Below are 15,904 nucleotides of genomic sequence, written 5' to 3'. Positions count from 1 at the left end.
AATACATATATAAGCTATGTTTACAGTATATGATAGTCTACTAAGTATGCGATACCAATATGTATGGGGGGAAAATGTATATACCTTAATTTAAAAATCCTTTATTGCTAAAAATGCAAATGATTATCTAAGCCTTCAGCAAGTTATAATCTTTTTGCTGGTAGGTCTTGCCTTGATGTTGATGACAGCTAACTGATCAGGGTGGTAGTTGCTTCAGGCTGGGGTGGCTGTGGCAATTTCTAAAAAAAAAAGACAACAATAAAGTATGCCACATCGACTGACTCTTCCTTTCATGAAAGATATCTTTGTAGCATGTAATGCTATTTGATAGGGTAAACCACAGTAGAACTTCTTCTAAAGCTGGAGTCAATCCTCTCAAACCCTGCTGTTTTATCAACTAAACTTATATGATATACTAAATCCTTAGTTCCCATTTCAACAATATTCACAGCATCTTCACAGGAGTAGATTCTATCTCAAGAAATCACTTTATTTGCTCAGCCATAAGAAGTAACTCCTCATCCATTCTAATTTGATCATGAGATTGCAGCAATTCAGTCCCAACTTCACACTCCACTTCTAATTCTAGCTCTTTTGCTATATCTACCTTATCTGTAGTTACTTCCTCCACTGATGTCTTGAAGCCCTCAAAGTTATCCCTGAGGGCTGGAATCAACTTCTTCTAAACTCCTGTTAAAGTTGACATATTTTTACCTCCTCCCATAAATCATGAATGATCTTCATGGCATCTAGAATGGTGACTCCTTTCAAAGAGGTTTACTTTGCCCATATCCACTATTACAGCAGCAATAGCCTTAAGAAATGTATTTCTTATATCATAAGACTTGAAAGTCAATACTACTCCTTCATCCGTAGGCTGCAGAATACATACTGTTTTAGCAGACACAAAAAACATTAATTCTCCTAGTGCATTTCCATTAGAGCCTTGAGTAACCATGTGCATTGTCAATGAACAGTAACATTTCAAAACGAATCTTTTTTTTCCTCAGCAGTAGGCCTCAACAGTGAGCTTCAAATATTGAGAAAACTGTGCCGTAAACAGCTGTGCTGTCAACCAGGCTTTGTTGTTCCGTTGGTAGAGCACAGGCAGAGTAGACTTAACATAACTGTTCAGAACCCTAGGATTTTCAGAATGGTAAATGAGCACTGGCTTCCACGTAAAGTCACCAGCTGCATTAGCCCCTAACAAGAGAGTCACCCTATCCTTTGAAGCGTGAAGCCAGGCATTAATTTCTCTTCTCTAGCTATGAAAGTCCTAGATTACCATCTTCTTCTAATATAAGGCTGTTTTTGCTACATTAAAAATCTGTTGTTTAGTTAACTGCCTTCATTAATTATCTTAGCTAGATCTTCTGTATAACTGGCTATAGTTTCTACATCAGCACTTGCTGCTTCACTTTACATTTTTATGCTATGGAGATAGCTTCTTTCCTTAAACTTCATGACCCAAGTTCTGCTAGCTGCCAACTTTTCTTCTGCAGCATCTTGACCTTTCTCGGCCTTCACAAAATTGAAGAGCATTAGGGCTTTGCTCTGGATTAGGCTTTGGCTTAAGAGAATGCTGTAGTTGGTTTGATCTTCTATCCAGATCACTAAAACTTTCTCCATATCAGTAATAAGGCTGTTTTGCTTTCTTATCATTCATGTGTTCACTGAAGTAGCACTTTTAATTTCCTTCAAGAACTTTTCGTTAGCATTTACAACTTGGCTAAACATTTGGTGCAAGAGGCCTAGCTTTTGGCCTCTCTCAGCTTTTGACATGCCATTCTCATGAAACGTAATCATTTCTAGCATTTGAGTAATGTGACAGATGTGAGACTCTACCTTTAATCTGAACATTTGGAAATCATTGTAGGGTTATTCTTTGGCCTAATTTCAATACTGTTGTGTCTCAGGGAGTAGGGAGGCCCAAAGAGAGGAAGAGAGAGAGAAAAATGGCTGGCTGTTGGAGCAGTCAGAACACAAAACATTTATTTATTAGGTTTGCTGTCTTACATGGGTGTGGTTTATGGTGTACTAAAACAATTACAATAATAATGTTAAATATCACTGATCCCAGATCAAGATAACATAATAATAATAATGAGGAAGTTGAAATATTACAAAAATCACCAAAATGTGAAGTGAGCATATGCTGTTGAAAAAATGGCACCAACGGACTTGCAGGGTTACCACAAATACTCAATTTATAAAAAATACACTACTTGCAAAGTGCAATAAAGCACAATATAACAAGGTATCCCTGTATATGCAGTCCCATAATCACCACTACAGCCAAGATACAGAATATCTACATCATTCCAAAAAGTTTCCCGTTGCTGCTCTGTGGTGAATTTCCTCCCTCAGATCCCCAAACTGATTTCTGTCCCTGCAGTCCTCACAATGTCAGTATATTGTATAGTCTTTGATATCTGACTATTTTTACTTAGCATAATGCTTTTGAGATTTATCCATCTTTGCATATATCAATAATTTGTTCCTTTTCATGACTGAGTAGTATTTCACTGTATGGACATGTTGCAACTTATTTATTCATTCATGTAGGTAGACATTTGGGTTGTTTAGGTGTTATAAATAAAGTTGCTATAAACATTACAAACAGGTCTTTGCTGGACAATTTATTCATTTTTCTTGGGTAAATTTCTAGGACTGAGATTGCTGGATACTATGTTAAATACATATTTAACTATATATAAGAAACTTGTGTATTTTAAAAAATGAAACAGATAGTATCACTTAAATTATGAATAAAGCTACTACACTGGCTGATGATACGTCATAATTTTTTTAAGAAAGAACAAACACACACCACACTTCCAAACTTGCACAATTAAACAAGGAATGCACTAGTATTCTGTAAAATACATGTCAAGTGCTCATATTTGACTAAAATTAACTAGATATCACATGTAAAACACATAGCATAGACTTAATGCATTCTGCATACCTAATGACTGCTAATTCTCCACTGTTCAACTTTCCTTTTTCCCAGTGCTCTCAGCTCCCCAATCCTCAACTCACACAAACCCACACTTAAATTTGAATCATTATTTGTTAAATCAGTTATAAAAGAGGATACACTCTCTTGCTCTCTTCAACTATTATCTCTTAAAGCAAAGCCAGTTTCATTCATTTCTTTAAGCAGCTCTTTGGATAAATAAGGGGGAGCCTCTAAACGCAGTAGAGCCTGTACTCAGGAAACATTTCAGGTGAACATCACCATCTTGTGTCAAAAAAGAGTAACTGCAATACCAAAGTTACCAAATAGAAAACAGAGAAGTCAAAATGTATGAAGGTTCATTTTTTTCCAAATTTATTCTGATGCATGTATCAATCAAGTGCTACAAAGCTTAAACTCTTCATGTTTTATTAATTTAATGCATTAAAATTTCAAGCTAGATTGTGTATATCACAAAGGAACTAGGTTTTCTATTATAGGCCCCTTCAGATACTTTTTTGACACCACACACACACACACACACACACACACACACACACACAGAATGCCAGGAACAAAATGACACTTCATTATTGTTAATACTCTCTATGTACTTTAAAATTAGGCACCAAATTTCCCTTCTACTAATGACTTTAAAACATTCAATATATAGCTCCAGATTTAGGTTTTGGCTACACTGAACATTAGTTCCCAAATACAAGATTCTAGGAGCATTAACAATAGAAAACAAGAAGCTTTTTCAAATTTAAAAGTGATTCAACTTTGATCATACAGTTAGATATTTCTATTCTAACTCAACATTATTTTTACATTCATATTCATTAAAAAATAGTTAAAGGTATATTAAATAGAACCAAAATATTGCAGGCTAATCAGACATCTGTGAAAGAAGAAAATATGCTGCTCAACAAGTTCTCCTTTTTCAAAGAGTAATAAATTTTAAATGAAAAAGTTAAGGTGTTCTTCAACTGTCAAGTAAGGTTTTTATTATACAACAACAGCCTTAAAGGCTGATTGATTGCTTTTTCTTCCTTTTTTTCTGAAAATCACATGGTTAATCACTTTTGCACACCTGGATAATATCTGCTTGCTTTATGATCTGTTTGAAGAAATAAATGTTACAATAACAAGAAAGTCTGGGAAGGTGGTACCTAAAAAGAAACAAAACAAAACAGAAAACAAAAAACAAAAACCTCAGAAACTTGTTTGGTAAATAACATCCTTTTATATAACATTGAGAATCTCTATTCTTGTCTGTGTCTCTGTGTCACAAAAGAAGATAATTGTAGAGCTTGAATGATACATCAAAGATTATCTAGTACATTTTTCACAGATACAGAAACAGATGCTCAATGTGGATAAATTATTTCAAATAATACACAGTCTGTTAACAACAAAGTTAGCATCAGAAACTAAGATCTCTGCAACCATCTGTCTGCCTTAACTCTTCCATTGCTTGTTTCTGTTAGTTTTGAGCTTTTCTATCACACTCTGTATAAGCCACTCTGGCCCCTATCATATTTATCCTCTGTTACAGGTGTCAAATCTCATTTTCCTCCAGACCCATTCCTCAGCTACACTGCTGGGATTATGAAAAAGCTCCTTTCCAATGCTGTGCACTCTCGAAAAATTCATCCAGAAATACTAAGGTTTGGGAAGGTCTGTACCCAAAGCACTATAAGCAAAAAGTTCAAAGAAGAAAAATACAAAACTCCTCATACAATAAGTCTAATATCACAAATTCATGAAACAGCAGCTATACCACACACTGGGGACTGTTGTGGGGTGGGGGGAGGGGGGAGGGATAGCATTAGGAGATATACCTAATGCTAAATGACGAGTTAATGGGCGCAGCACACCAACATGGTACATGTATACATATGTAACAAACCTGCACGTTGTGCACATGTACCCTAAAACTTAAAAGTATAATAATAATAAAATTTAAAAAAATTATGAAATGAATCTGTTGCTAGTCTGAGCACCAGACTAAACCAGAATGAAACCTGTCAAGCTCTGTCTCACTAGGGCTATGCCAGCCATGGTGAGATCAAAGGTAACCATGGCTTTCACAGAGCACTTCCTAAGGTCCTTTTGGCATCTTTGACTCAGACTAACATCACCAGTTCTGATCGCTTCTGCTTTCTGGAAGCACAGGGTAGATGGTTCCTTACTTCCCTTTTGTTGTATGTTTTATCTTGCATTGATACTTTTTTCTCCACTTGGCCCCTGTCCAACCCGTAACTTGTTTTACAGATTTTATATATATATCTCTCTCCAAATGGAGATGTTCAAAGTACCTTTGCAGGAAAATAAAAAATATATATTGAAATAATTTTAAAAAAAGAGCAAAGTATTCAGAAAATTAAGTACATATTTCAGCATTGTCTTAAAGCTAAAAGAAATTAAAATAGCTGGTTTTAAATATATACGGAGTTCAAACTAGATTAGTGTTGAACTCTTCACCTTAACGGTATATATATAATAAAACTTTGGTTATGAATTTATCTGAATTTCAATGAATGAATATAAGTCTGTTCACTCTTATCTATTTCCATCAAAGAAAGCAGAAAGCATTTCTTTACCCAGATAGTATTCTTAACAGCAGAATTTTACTTTCATCTGTTCTTCCTCCATAAATAATCTCAACCATCTAGTTTCTCTTTAGGAGTTCTCTTTGGTAACTCTTCAGAATATCCCCTAATTATCTCCATGTCAATTAAATGTTCCATGAAGTTCACCTAGATTGGAGATCTTGAACTAGATACTTTAAACAATTTTTCAATAAGAAAGCTATGTAAATTCTTCTTGGTATTTAAGATATATAGTGCCTTTGCTATCAATGAATAAAGAAATACATAGAGAACGACAGAAACAAGATCCCACAGTTGACAAGTTGGGAAGATTAATCAAATCTAATAAGATGAATTTAGTAAGAATAAATTCCTCTATTCCTATGGCCTAAAGCCTTTGTAGCCACAGCCATGGAAATAATTGGGAAATCACTTGGACTTAAAGAAAAGACTATCTGGGAATCATATGAAAAGTAGGAGAAACTTAGAGGAGCTAATTTTGGAGGATAACTTCTATATCTGGTATATATTGTGCCTCAGTTGCTGAAACTTAATTAACTGCACAAGCCCAAGGGGTGAAAACTATTATTTAGCAGACTTTGAAGAAAGACCTGGGCTTTCTACCTTTGTTGTTGTTCTTGATGACTTTATTCAATAGCAATCTCAATGTGCAGCTGACAAATAAGCTAACAAAATCCTGGAATGCATTAGTAGAAGCAAGGTATTCAGAGTAGAGGCAGTAGGAGTCTCACTAAGTTCTGTACTGATAGAACACAACCAATCATTATATATTTGTTGGTGGATGTGACAACTTCAGAGTGAAAAGGACAAATAGAAAAGGATGAGAATGCTTTAGATGGAAAAAGAATGGCATATGAAATAATCCAAAATCTCAAGCCTGAAAAACAAAAGACTGGTTAGTGAGATAAAGTGTAAAGACAAGATACCTAACAGTTTAAAAAAAAATAAAGGAACACCATATAGAAGAAGGATTAAAAACTGTTCTTTACAGATTTTGGAATAAAATCAGGTAGATGTATAGAAGGTTTAGGGAGACGAACAGCTGCTGGTTCATCAGATTAAAGAACTTCCTAATAGTCTGACACAAAAATGAAATGGTCTGTTTTGTGAGTTAATAGTTCCCCATCAGTGTGGGTGAATAAGCAAAGGATGAAGAAATGATGGGTTGGGATTTTACAACAGGTGTCAATGTATCAGATGGGTCATCTAGACCATGGAGCCTTCTATGTCCTCTCCAATCTTGAAAAAAACAATTTCTTTTAGACCTTGGGTATTGACAGCAACATGTATTTTATTATGGCATTACTTTCTCTAATATTAAACATACTTCAATTCACGTTGACAACATCAAATATTATTTACTAAACAAATATATCTAAACACAGAATCTTTCAAAATTTAGAAATCTAAGCCTGAAAATCCCAATGATGCTAAATACTAAAAAGGGCATACAACTCACAACTACAAAAAGCTAATAACCAATGGAACTTTAAGATTCAGGTGCCATGAATAAATATTTACATTACTCACGTAATAAAAATTGTAGATTTATGAGTTTTAGGGAGTCAGTCAGTTGGAAAAAATAAGTATTTAGTGGAAGAAAATGTATTTAAAAAATTAAAGATTAAGAGAGCTTTCAAGAGGGGATGGTGTACACTTGAAATAAGTTAATTCAGCCTCCCTACTATTATTTAAGTTCAGTATTACATTTTTTACTCATATATGACTTACAGTGTATCTTCAGAAAACTTATGTGTTAAACATGTTTAAACAATCTTTAAAAAAAACTCTGTGGCTCATTCAACTAAAAATGAATTAAAGATGAATAAAGAGCTAAAACTGAAAAACTACTGAAAGAAGTTATAGGGAAAATGTTCCATGACACTGGCCTGGACAATAATTTTTTGAACACGACCTCAAAAAGACAGACAACAAAAGAAAAAAATAGACTAATGGGATTACATGAAGCTAAAAAGCCTCTGCACAGCAAAGGAAACATTCAACATAGTGAAGAGACAACCTATAAAATGAGAGAATATGTTTGTAAACCAAACCTGATAAGGTGTTAAAATCTAAAATACCAAAATTTATAAGGAACTCAACAGCAACAAATGACCTGATTAAAAAAATGGGCAAAAGACCTGAATAAACATTTCTCAGAAGACATACAAATAGCCAACAGGTATATTTTTTAAGTGCTCAGCATCACTAATCATCAGAGAAATGCCAATGAAAACCACAATGAGATACCATTTCATACCTGTTAGAATAGCTATTGTCAAAAACATGAAAGACAAGTGTTGGTGAGGATGTGGAGAAAAGAGACCCCTTGTACACTGTTGGTAGGAACGTAAATTACTTCAGATATTACAGAAAATAGTGTGGAAGTTCCTAAAAATGTTAAAATAAAACTATCTTATGATCCAGCAATTCCACTATTGAGTATATATGCAAAGGAAATGAAATCAGTATGTCCAAGAGACATCTGCACTCCATGTTCACTGCAGCATTATTCACAATATCCAAGTCATGGAATCAACCTAAGTATTCATTGAAGAATAAACAGATAAAGAAAATGTGGTATGTATACAGAAGGTAATCCTATTCACCCTTTATTAAAAGGAAATCCTGTCATTTGTGACAACATGGATCAACCTAGAGGACATTATGCTAAGTGAAATAAGCCAGACAAAGAAAGGCAAATAGTGCATGATCTCACTTATATGTGGAGTCTTAAAAAGTCGAACTCATAAAAGCAGAAAGTAGAATGGTGGTTATCAAGGCCTGGAGGTCTAAGGGAGTTGGGGAGATATTGGTCAAAGGATACAAACCTTCAGTTAAATAGGAGGAATAAGTTCAAGAGGTCTATTGTATTGCATGGTGACTATCGTTAATAACAATACATTGTATACTTAAAAATTACTAACAGAGTTGGTTTTAAGTGTCCTCATCACAAAAAAATAAGAAGTATGTGAAGTAATGCACACGTTAAATAGCTTGATTTAGCCATTCCACAGTGCATACACAATTATCAGAACAACATGTTGTACTCTACAGATACAATTTTTATGTCAATTAAAATAAATAATCTTTTTTAAAAAGAAAAGAAAACGTGAGGCTCATATATGAACAACAGACATTAAAGGCTACTAATCTTCTAAAAACTTACAAGGACAAATCAAGAGTCAGGAACTTTTTCTGCAAAGGTCCAGAGTATATGATTGAGGCTTTATAGGCCATAAGTCTGTACTGTAACTACTCTACTACAGTAGTGCAAAAGCAGTAACAGACAAAATATAATCAAATTAGTGTGGATGTGTTCTAATAAAGCTTTATTTATGGGGACTGAAAGTTGAATTTCATATAATTTTCATATGTCACAAAAAAACACTTTTAAAGTACTTTCCTAATCATTTAAATATGTAAACACTATCCTTAGACAATGGGATGTGCAAAACCAGTTGGTGGGTCACATTTGGCTTAAAGGCCATAGTCTGCCAACTCTTGAGATAAAGCGTCTTTATCTTATGAACATCAAAATGAAGTAAGACCCATATATGCATACAACCTCTCACCAGTCTCTCTTCTCTGATCTCTCCCAATTCTCTATCCCCAAAGCCAAAACTTGGAAGGGGCTGCCATAGAAGATAAAGAAGAAGAACTGTCATAGATGTTAAAACACCTGGAGCTTTAAAAAACAAACAAAAGAAGAATCCAGCAACAATAACAAAAACACTTATGAGAGTCTTATGTAAAGACGATAAAGCTGAAATTGGAAAACAACTATACAGGACGCTTTCCAGCTCTAATCTTATTATGGCTCACCAAAGACTATTCACATCATTTTGATAAACAATGTAAAAGATTAATAGGCATCCATTCCTTAAATACTTTTGGGAAAGTAAAGAATTATGATTCATTTGAACTATTAATGTCAATTAGTCCTTGCAGCTTTTTTTTTTTTTAGTTCTGACTTAGCTAAGAAGAGTAATATTAGAAAAGCAATAGTTATAACTAGGAAAAATGGAGAATGAACAAATATTTGTAGCCTTTCTTCTGAGGGTATTTTTGGAATACTAGTCATTTGAATATTGGAAGATACGTATATTTAGCTTTTTATTTGTGGACATTTCTAAATATTGCTAATTAACTTTTCCCCATGTCATAAAACTTTCTAGAAAACTAAATTTTAAGCTGGATGCTGTGATGCACACCTATAATCTTAGCTACTTGGGAGGCTGAGGCAGGAGATTGCTGGAGTCCAAAGCTGCACTACTTTACGATCTGTGAATAGACACTGCACTTCGGCCTGGGCAACACAGCCAGACCTGCATCTCAAAACAAACAAACAACAAAACCCAACTTCAATTTGCAACAATGTAAGAAAACAAAATGTTATGTCTTATTGAGCTCATTAAGCACATTTCCTCTTCCAGAAAAACTGTAAGGACAATTAATGCCAATTTACTACCTCCATGAGTCTAACACAACAATAGAAAATAATCCTGAAACCAAAATTATTCAAGACTTCTACATAACTTTCACAATTTTTCTCAATTGGGCAATCTTTTCCATAGATGGCTTAAAGTAAAATTTTTGAAGTCCTTCAAATTTCCTACTACAAGAAAAGTGTATAGGTTTATACTCTAGGGATAATGCTCATAATTTAATAGTTCTTATTAGGAGTTGTTATATAGTAGGTATCAGTACTAAAAGTACCCAAATAAACTGAATTCAAAGATATTCACAGAATTAAACTATTTTGAGGCATGCTTATCACCTGAGAAAGAAGACATGATCATGTTTTCCTTAAGATTCAACACAAATGTATAAAATGTCATGGACTGGACACTTCTAAAGGGGCCACACAGCAGTTGTTAACAGTGAACAACAAACTCCAAAAGTTTGGGCATTTAACTATTATTTGGGCATCATTAATAAATTAGTTGTTTGTTTCTAAACTCTCCTGATGCTACGGAAATCCAGACCATCAGCAATCAATCTAAAGACAATGAGCCTACTTGACATCACACAATCTCATTAATCTTCATCTGTCCTACCACATTCTGTCACTCTTACGCAAAATGAACACTAGAGGATGCAACTTCAACTTCTCTTCACTATCTAAGCAGGAGGTAGAAAAAAGCCTAGGGGACTTAGGGACATCACAAGCAATTATTTCACTCAGCCTAGTGTGCCACATCACAGCAAATGAGTCTGACACGTAAATGTGACATAGCAAGGAGTAAAATAATGCAGTTCTTGAGCTATGTGTCTCACTGTCTTTGCTGAAACACCAGAATCCCCAAGAAACTTCGGCTTTAGTCTCCCCAGAAGACATGAAACTGAAATATTGTCAAAAAGAGACACTAAATATGCACAACACATGGGTAACATAATGATATCAATTTCACTCCTGTGACAGTCCAGGAATTCTCCTTGTTTTAACATACTAACCTAAAATCATAACATAGAGGTTGTGGGGTAAGAGGCAACAAGATTGTAAAATACGCTAGCTAATTTAAAAGACCAAATGCCTGGATTTAATGTAGCCAAAATTACACTATATATATATTTCTTTTTTTTTTTTTTTTTTTTTTTTTGAGGCGGAGTCTCGCTCTGCCGCCCAGGCTGGAGTGCAGTGGCGCGATCTCGGCTCACTGCGAGCTCCGCCTCCCGGGTTCACGCCATTCTCCTGCCTCAGCCTCTCTGAGTAGCTGGGACTACAGGCGCCCGCCACCACGCCCGGCTGATTTTTTTTTTTATATTTTTAGTAGAGACAGGGTTTCACCGTGGTCTCGATCTCCTGACCTCGTGATCCGCCCGCCTCGGCCTCCCAAAGTGCTGGGATTACAAGCGTGAGCCACCGCGCCCAGCCATATATATTTCTTTGACCCTACAATGGTCTTTTTTTAAAATCAGTTTTAGCCTAAAAACATAAAATGTACTTTAACTCTTTGTCACCTCTTTTATTCCTACTACAGTTTCTTCCAGACAATAAAGATGGTAAAAACTGTGTCTTTATTTCATAACAGGATGTTGTTGTTTTAATTGTCCTTAAAATTGTTTTGTTTCTACCAGCACATTCATGGCACGGTTTGAACATTATGTGCTAATCATACAAGTGTGGAAACAACTTTACAGTACTATTAAACAATATAAGTAATGTTCCACAGTAGTTCTTCAGAGAAAAAGTATCTGGAAAGGAAACAGACTTAAAATTTTACTGCATATTCTCTTGTATTTCACAAATTTCAGAGAACTTGATAAGGACATACACTTTTGATATAGTATATATCATCTGAGTAGTAACAAAAGTATAGTTAAAAAAAATTCACATTCCACATGGAGTTCTACCTGAAATAGAAATGAATTAAATATTAAACTTGTTTACAATTATCACTAAATACTGAAAGCACTTTCCCCACAATAACTACCGAATATATACAGCACATTTAGGCCATGGTTCAAAATAAGAGGGAATCAGTGAATAAAAAGAGGGATATGATGAAAGTGTGGATAGAAGATATATATATATATATATACACACACACACACGTATATACACACACACATATATATATATATATACACACACACACACATATACATATATATATATATATATATTTTTTTTTTTTGTGGGGAAGGATATAAAGAAAGTGATTTTGTATGAGGGACCTTGCATGGTGGATTCTTGTCCTAGAGTAAAGTAACCGGTTGTTTGAGAGGGAGATGGTATAGGACAGGTCACAAGGTCCAGACATGTCACGGATGGTCTATGTGGGTGATAATGGGGTTTGTGAAAGGGAATTTGTGAGGAGAGTTTTGTGTGTGATTAAGCTGGCTGTGACTGAAGGAAAACTATTTGTGGTGGACTTTCTTGAAAATGGTCTAGGTGTTAAGAGCCAGGTTTTCTTAAGGTATAATTTGCTAACTTACCAGAATTTTTGCTTTTTTAATTCTGTGATTTATTTCTTTTGAAAGCTTCTCAGATTTGTGTAACTCTCCTTTAGCTTTTTTGTCAGCTCCTGTGACTTGTTTCTCCTCTGGTTCTGACTGCTGTTACGGCCTGATACTAGAGTGTTTTGCCTTAGAGGTCTACAGGAACACTGTTTTCCCCCAGTATAGCTTGATTCGATGCTCTTGGTTTTTCTTGATATATAACCTTATTTTTGTCTTTTAATATTTGACTCTTATATTGCTTAAAATGTTTTAAGCCACCTCCATTCCTCTCTGGCCTAAAATGTTTAATTGGCTATATGTCTTTTGACTTATAAGTTCCCTGGCCAAAGGAAATCCTACAGAAACCTAAAAAACTAATTCAGGCCATGATGGGAAATAGGGGGTTGGACACACTTCACTATGCCACCCCTGCTCTTGGAATTTAGACCAGGTTCAAAAAGCCTTTAAAAATTACGAAAATAAAGTGTTGCCGTTTCCCACAAAGAAAAAAATAGTTCCTCTGTTTAACCAGACTTAGTCTTACTAAGAACTTAAAAAGAAAGATCCCCTGATGATCAATTACAACCTAAAATGGAAGGACCCCTATCAGATATTGTTAAGGACCTCCACTGCTGTCAAACATTACAGAATCACTAGCTGGATACAGCTGTCCAGGATTAAACCTGTTTCTTATAAGTCCCTGCAGGTATAAGAGGAAGACACCATAACTTACAAACCTCTAGAAGACTTAAAGCTATTATTTCACAAACACACAGATAAATAATGTGATGCTGTGGGTGGGCATAGGAGCATTAAGTTTTCTCTTCCTTATAATTGTAATTTTCTTGTTTAACCTCCTAGTAAAGCTTGTATCTTCTAAAGTCAACATAAAGATGATGCTGGCACAAGGCTTCCAACTCATCTTATCTTCTGACCCAGAAAATGAAAATATCCTGCTGTTGGGCTCCTTAGATCAGGTATCCAGAGATTTTTACTCCTCCCATGCTAGGCAGAGCCTATGTTTATAAAATCAGCAGAAAGCACTTACAGAAGATAGACCTGTGCCCATCTGCAGCCCTTTTAAGATTAAGGAGGAGTTTCTAATCTGTGAGGGGGGAATGAGATAGGAGACCAACAGGACTTGTTTTCTGGTGAAAACTCTGCTGAACAAAACAGGATCTAGTCCAGATGGGGAAAAGTGAAGAAACTGGCCAAAGCCAGCAGATGGCAACAAAAGCGATCTCTGGCTGCGCTCAATGCTCACTGGCATAAGACACTGCCACCAGAACCATGGCAGTTGACAAATGTCATGGCAAAGACTCAAAAGTTACCACCCCTTTCCATGGCAGTGACCCAGAAGTTGCCCTTTCATAGAATCAATTTGTGTTAACTCACCCTTTAATTTGCATGTAAATGAAAGTGAGCATAAGTGAATATAAATACAATTGCCAAAAGCCCATACCTTGCCAACTCTGGGTGCACTGTTTATGAGTTAGCCCTGCACCACAAGGGGCAGTACCAATCAATAAAAGATTGCTGTCTAACACCACCAGCAAGCTCTTGAATTCTTTCCTGGGGGTAGCGAAGAACCCTCCTAGGCTATGCCCCAATTCTGGGGCTGGCCTGTCTTGTATCACCCTGATAGAAACATATCTTCTCCCACTTATTCAACCAAATGCTAATCTAGGTGCTACCGTGAAGGGCTTTTGCAGGATCCTGAATCAACTGACTTCAAGGTCCAGAGATTTTTCCTCAATAAGGCTAACCTCATCAGATGAGCCCTCCAAAGGGACAGGGCTTTTCCTGGCAAAGGAAATTTGAAGTGTGACAGGGATAAAACATAATGGAGTTTTCCATTGCTGTTTCCGATGGAGGAGGGGGCTGTGTGGCAAGGAATGTGGGTAGTCTTTAGGAGCTGAGAGTGGCTCCTAGCTGACATCAAGTAAGGAAATTCAGTCTTTAGTCCTCAGCCCCAGTCACAAGTGAGCTGTGCCACAATCATGTGAGCTTAGAAACATGAGCTCCTAATGAGAATGCAGTCCAGCCAACACTGTGTTTTCAGTCTTTAGTTTAAATCCTAAGCAGACAAACTAGTCATGCTGTGCCCACGTTCTAACCTAAGAAATGTGAACTAACAAATGGGTGCGAAGCTGCTAAATTTGTGGTAATTTGTTACACAGAAAGAAAACAACAATACAAGCACTAAACAGGCCAAGTCAGACAGCTTGATTTAGAAAAATGCAGTTAAGTTTACTGTAAGCCTTACATCCTACTTCAAGAAATATATCTACTATCGAGGACACCCAACATTAGGAAGCCAAAGAAGGCTACTATCAGATTAGGCCGTAGTGACAAAAATCCTAAGACATTTTAGAGCTTATTAACCACAGGGAAACCAGGAAATAAATATTATAAAAATACAATGAATTCTTACCAGGAGAAAGATTTTTCTGGATTCAGCACCCTTTATTTGTGAAACCAGAGGCAGAATTAGGTAAACTTTAAGGGCTCTTTCAGCAGTTTCTACAGTCCTTGTTAAGATACAGTCTTATACTTTGTATAGACTTCAGAGATGCCTTAACACCAACCCAGATTCTATAAATACTCAGAACTCACCTATCTTCTAATAAAATACAGCAACAGGAAGGGAATGATTTTTTAAGGTCCAAAGCTTTCCTGCATTTTACCAAAGGATCTTTATCACATAGCAAAATACCTAACCAAAGCAAGGCTTTCTTGCCACATAATAGTTACATTCAAAGGGGTCTTTTTTAAAAATCACATTTTTTAAAACTGAAAGAATGTGTATATGGACACAGGAATAAAGTAGCTCATAAAGTCATACACAAGGCAATAATGCTAACAACAACAAAAAAGAGAAACTGGTTCATGCTCTGAGAGCAAATGTTTACTCAACTTAAATCCTTATAAAATATTACATGTTATAGATGAGGAACTTAAATTACTGAACTCCTTTATTAAATTGTGACCTAGGGAAAAAGTGGTAGTAATAGTTTAAAAGGACTGGTTTTGCACCTATACTACTTAATTTAATGCGACAGCCTGAGTAACTTCTTAAAAAAACAGAAGAATCCATTATTTTTATTCTAATTACATTAAAAACAACAATTAGGACAGTACTTCTTCAAAGTTATTGTGTTGATGGTAACTGGAGTCTAACTAGTACTTGCTAAATACCTACAATGTACCTTCGTATAGATAAAAATGTTGAAAACTCTGGAAGAATAAATTAGATGAAACAAAGAATTTCAAAACTTCAATTCTCTAGAGAAATATGCCAAAAGTAAGATACAAGATGGGGTAGTAGATATTGAAGAGTTATGAAATAGTTTCATTAATACTGAATCATAAGCAATAAAAATGT

The 15,904-nt window shown here is 35.4% G+C and overlaps 1 protein-coding gene across 5 annotated transcripts in view; it reads right to left on the bottom strand.

Annotated features, from left to right (window-relative positions):
* AFG2A (AFG2 AAA ATPase homolog A) overlaps positions 1 to 15,904 on the bottom strand; it is a 392,555-nt gene that overhangs the window by 224,051 nt on the left and 152,600 nt on the right. Inside the window, exon 15 of one of the 5 annotated variants that reach the window (XM_058436729.1) lies at positions 6 to 239. The exons of the other annotated variants lie outside the window; for them this stretch is intronic. Coding sequence (XP_058292712.1) covers positions 189 to 239 — 51 coding nt within the window. The 3' untranslated portion in view covers positions 6 to 188. Of the gene's footprint in view, positions 1 to 5; positions 240 to 15,904 lie in introns of those variants that run through there. 5 annotated transcript variants of the gene reach the window in all.

The sequence above is a fragment of the Hylobates moloch genome, unplaced genomic scaffold, assembly GCF_009828535.3.
Source record: "Hylobates moloch isolate HMO894 unplaced genomic scaffold, HMol_V3 SCAFFOLD_3, whole genome shotgun sequence".
NCBI classification, from domain to species: Eukaryota; Metazoa; Chordata; class Mammalia; order Primates; family Hylobatidae; genus Hylobates; species Hylobates moloch.
The sequence above is the reverse complement of the archived record's forward strand: the minus strand, read 5'-3'. Positions and strand labels throughout refer to the sequence as shown.